General features: G+C 36.7%; 1 protein-coding gene across 3 annotated transcripts in view; it reads left to right on the top strand.

Moving 5' to 3' along the window:
- Positions 1 to 3,706, top strand: part of LOC101498065 (uncharacterized CRM domain-containing protein At3g25440, chloroplastic) — a 10,983-nt gene extending 7,277 nt beyond the window's left edge. For all 3 annotated transcript variants that reach the window (XM_004497652.4, XM_027333203.2, XM_027333202.2), the window contains exons 3-4: positions 1,942 to 2,349; positions 2,852 to 3,706. In XM_004497652.4, the coding sequence (XP_004497709.1) occupies positions 1,942 to 2,349; positions 2,852 to 3,391 (948 nt within the window). In that variant the 3' untranslated portion in view covers positions 3,392 to 3,706. The remainder of the gene's footprint in view (positions 1 to 1,941; positions 2,350 to 2,851) is intronic.
- Positions 3,707 to 4,080: the final 374 nt, after the last annotated feature.

Here is a 4,080-nt window from a genome sequence, read left to right as displayed (position 1 = left end):
CAATAATGTTACCCTCTTGTTGTAGTGACGAGAGTTGTTCGAAAATATTGCCGTCGCTCACTCCTTCATAATGCTCCAATAGAGCGTTTTTCAACCCTTCCCACGTTAGGTCGGCCTCTTCTTCAATCAGTGCTTTGAAAAAGTGAATGGTAGACCCATCCATACAAAGTTGAGCCAAATCGACCTTGATTTCGCGACGAGTATCTTGGACCTTGAAATATACCTATGCTCTTGCAATCCAACCGGTTGGGTCTTCGCTTGAGAACATTGGCATTTTTACCTTCTTCCCGGACAAACGAAAATTATCCAACGCGTCTCCTTGCAATTGCGAAGCTAGTGATTTCAGCGACGGGTCGTCGCGTTGCGTGACCACACAACTGCCAGCGGTCTCGTCGACGACAGGTTTCAGATTTGCAAAGTTTTCTGGTTGGGTAGCAGCCCCCTTCAGTTTCACACCACCCTCTAGTTGTTGAATAGAGTCCTTCAGCGTCGCACCATTGTGTGGGTCTGTCACAAACTCTCTTTCCTTTTATGTCGTCATGAGGTCCTCAACGCCACTCATCTGCTTCTCGCGCTGCTGAAGTAAGAGCGCTACCAAGTGCTTGTAATAGTCACACAATTGTTGTTGCAACTTATCGTGATTCTCAATGACCTTCATCTAAACATCGATGAGAGCAACCTCCAGGGTCGTGAGTTTGTTCTCAAGTGATTTCACTCTTGCATCCATGGGCTTTTTTGGTGGCATTCATACTTTTTCACTGGTTCCGTTTAGCAAACATTCGTGGTTACCGAATCCGGCAGGTCGGACCAAATTGGTAGCAACGATAAAAGAGCAAGAAAAATAGAGGAATGAGAATAAATTTGTATATTATTAATGATTAAGGGAAATAGTAGTAGAGAGTCTCTCAAACAGAGCAAAGCTCCACTCAGAGGAGTATCTCACTCTGGCCTAACAGAAAATTAATTCTATCATAAGGATTCTCTCTCCTAATAATTGCACCCTTTATACCAACAAGGAGCACATTCCCTATTGACTACTTAGATTCTCTCCCTGCCACGTTACTAGTATTTTTGGACCTTCTTTGGTACACTCTCCAAACTCTTGGTTTACCCATAATTCCCTTAGCCTTAGTTGCATCCCCATCTTGACCTAATAATAGTGTTAGAATTATTAGAAAATTTGTGTAGATCAAGTTAGTGGTTAGTGCTAGGTAGTCGTTCGCTTGGTTTGTCACCATAACAAGTACTCATATAGACCTTACTACTTGATAATTTTGTTATGAGTTTTTCATTTGTGCTCATGTGATAGGACACCAAGGTCCAATAGGTTTGATGACTCAGTCATTCGGCCCAACTCACACAACCTCACACACTTACAGTTTCTAGAAGGCTGTAGAAAGGGAGGGAATTAAAATTACTTAGTAACCTTCATGATTTTAAGGGATTTTCTGTTATAAGTATGAAGGAAGGGTAGTGCAAAATTCATTCAGAAAATCAGTATACAGTTCTGGGTAAGGAGTTCTTAGAACTCTGGTTTTGTTCTCTGTTTAACTCTTCACACCATTGTAATTTGTTAAGAGCTTGAAACTCATCATTTTCAGTCCATAAAAATTCAGTACCTTAAATTGTGAGTTTTATCATCCTGCCATTTTTTGAATCAAAATTGACCTTTACTAAATTCATTTCCATCACTCCAAGATCCATCACTTTTGGTTTTTATATGTACTAATGGCATGTTTTATGTTCTCTGATGACATGGCATGAAATAAATTTTATTGTCCCCATTTATTGCTTCATCAAGGGTGAGAAAGCTCTTGCATTCTCTTTTACTTTTGATTTCATTGATTTGAATTAGACATAAGACATCTATTATACTATTGGTTTGCTGTTGTGTATTTTATGTCAGTTGGTGAATGTAAAATTATTTCTCTTCCATTGTAGGCTAGAAAAAAAGAAGAAAGACTTTGTGAAGCTCTGAAGAAGATTGAGCCGACAGAATCATCAGAAACAACCCATGATCCTGAGATATTGACACCGGAAGAACATTTTTTCTTCTTAAAGATGGGCCACAAATCCAAAAATTATGTGCCAGTTGGAAGAAGGGGAATTTACCAAGGTGTAATTTTGAACATGCATCTACATTGGAAAAAACATCAAACTTTGAAAGTGGTGGTGAAGACATTTTCACCAGAGGAGGTTAGGGAGATTGCCACGGATCTGGCAAGATTGACTGGTGGTATAGTGCTCGACATTCATGAAGATGACACAATAATAATGTACAGAGGCAAAAATTACTCTCAACCACCAACAGAGATAATGTCTCCACGTGTCACTCTTTCAAGAAAGAAGGTACTTTGTCTTGTGTTCAATATTTAAGCTGATAAAATGTTCCATCTGGCTCTCATAGTCGGCTGCTTTTCTAGTGCACTTCATTTGAAAAATAGTGAATAGTGATGCATTTGGTGTTTAAGAAATATGTATTTTTGCGAGAAATGATAATTATTAATAATAATTGTTGGATACACTTAATACCTTAAAATAATAAAACTTAAACTAGAACATCACGTGACCTTTCTCATACTCTACAGGTGTTTTCTAGTGCGCTTCATTTGAAAAATAGTTGATGCATTTGGCGAGTTTTAAGAAATATATATTACACATAAAACACCTCTGGAATCTGCATTTGTCCAAAAAACACCTCTAGATATATGCAATCTTTGATGTTCATGCTACTTGTTTGTTACACAAAAGTTGAACTATTTCTTTCTCCTATTTAGAACTTTTTGATACTATTTTTTTTGGTGATGCTAGTTCTCAGTCTCTCTCTTTGGGTTACTCTCATCTTACTCAGGCATTGGATAAATCAAAATATAGGGATGGCCTCCGAGCTGTAAGGAGATACATTCCCAAACTTGAGCAAGAGCTCGAAATTCTTCGAGCACAACTTAAAAGCACAGCTGAAAGTAACACAGAAGCTGCCGAGGGAATCCAAATAAGTGACAAAGTGAGTGTTGAACCAAGTAGTGTTTCAGATTTCCAGCTAGAGAAATCGGATAAACTTCGTGCAATGATAAATGATAACAATGGATGCTCAGAGGATGAGGCAGATATGGACTCTGATTTCGATTCATATTCTGATAAATTATCAGACATCTTTGAGACAGATTCAGATACAGAGAACTTTGTAAAGGAGAAGAAACGTCTTTATTTGGACGAATTTAATCATTTTCCAGAGCGAAGTGATGGAGACACAGATGACTTAGAGGAGCATCTGCAACAAATATCGTTGAACTCCAAAAACATGAAAAAAGATGCTGAGTTGCCTAAGTTTGACGAAGTTGACCGCATTTTTCTGCGTGCTGCATCATTTTTACAGAAGAAGAGAAAATGAGACTGATCATTGTACTTGATGTACTTTATTTTGTTGGGAGATGGCATTATAGTAGTGATTTTTGGAGGAGGTAATCCTATTTCATTTATGGATTAACAGTATTTTTGGTCGTGAAATATATGCCCAATCTGATTGTAGTCTCTGAATTTTCTTTTTATTTATTTATTTATAAAATTGTCCTAAAAGTTTAGATTTTTTCACTATCAATCGCTACAGCCAATCGTTGTCCGAAAATGATGGTGAGAAAATAACTGATGTGGCAAACAAATGGCTTAAATGTCCTATTTTTAATGATGTATAATTTTTTATGACTCATCTTTTTTTAAATAATTTATAATTTCCTTCAAGATAAACCCATTAATTGTAATGACAGGGTTGAAATTGGTTGTGGGAAGTGTGTTTGGTTTTTCTCTTTTGAATCTGATAGGAGGGATGTTGGTTGATCTGCTTCCAATTAGTGGCTTTTCATTGAAAAACTCAATTTTTCATTTCTGGTTTGTTTTTCGACTAAAGAAAAACAGAAACTTATTAAAACAATAATTTACATTTCTTTCAATTGTTAGTCTGTTTTTTTCTTTAAATAAAAGTTCAAAATTTCCATAACTAAAAGAGTAAACTTGTTAATCCATAAACTTGTCCTAAATTTTGTGTACAAATTGATGGTGAAACACTCACTCCCATTGAAGGAG

The sequence above is a fragment of the Cicer arietinum genome, chromosome 4 (genome assembly GCF_000331145.2).
Source record: "Cicer arietinum cultivar CDC Frontier isolate Library 1 chromosome 4, Cicar.CDCFrontier_v2.0, whole genome shotgun sequence".
NCBI lineage: Eukaryota > Viridiplantae > Streptophyta > Magnoliopsida > Fabales > Fabaceae > Cicer > Cicer arietinum.
This window is presented reverse-complemented; position numbering and strand designations above follow the sequence as displayed.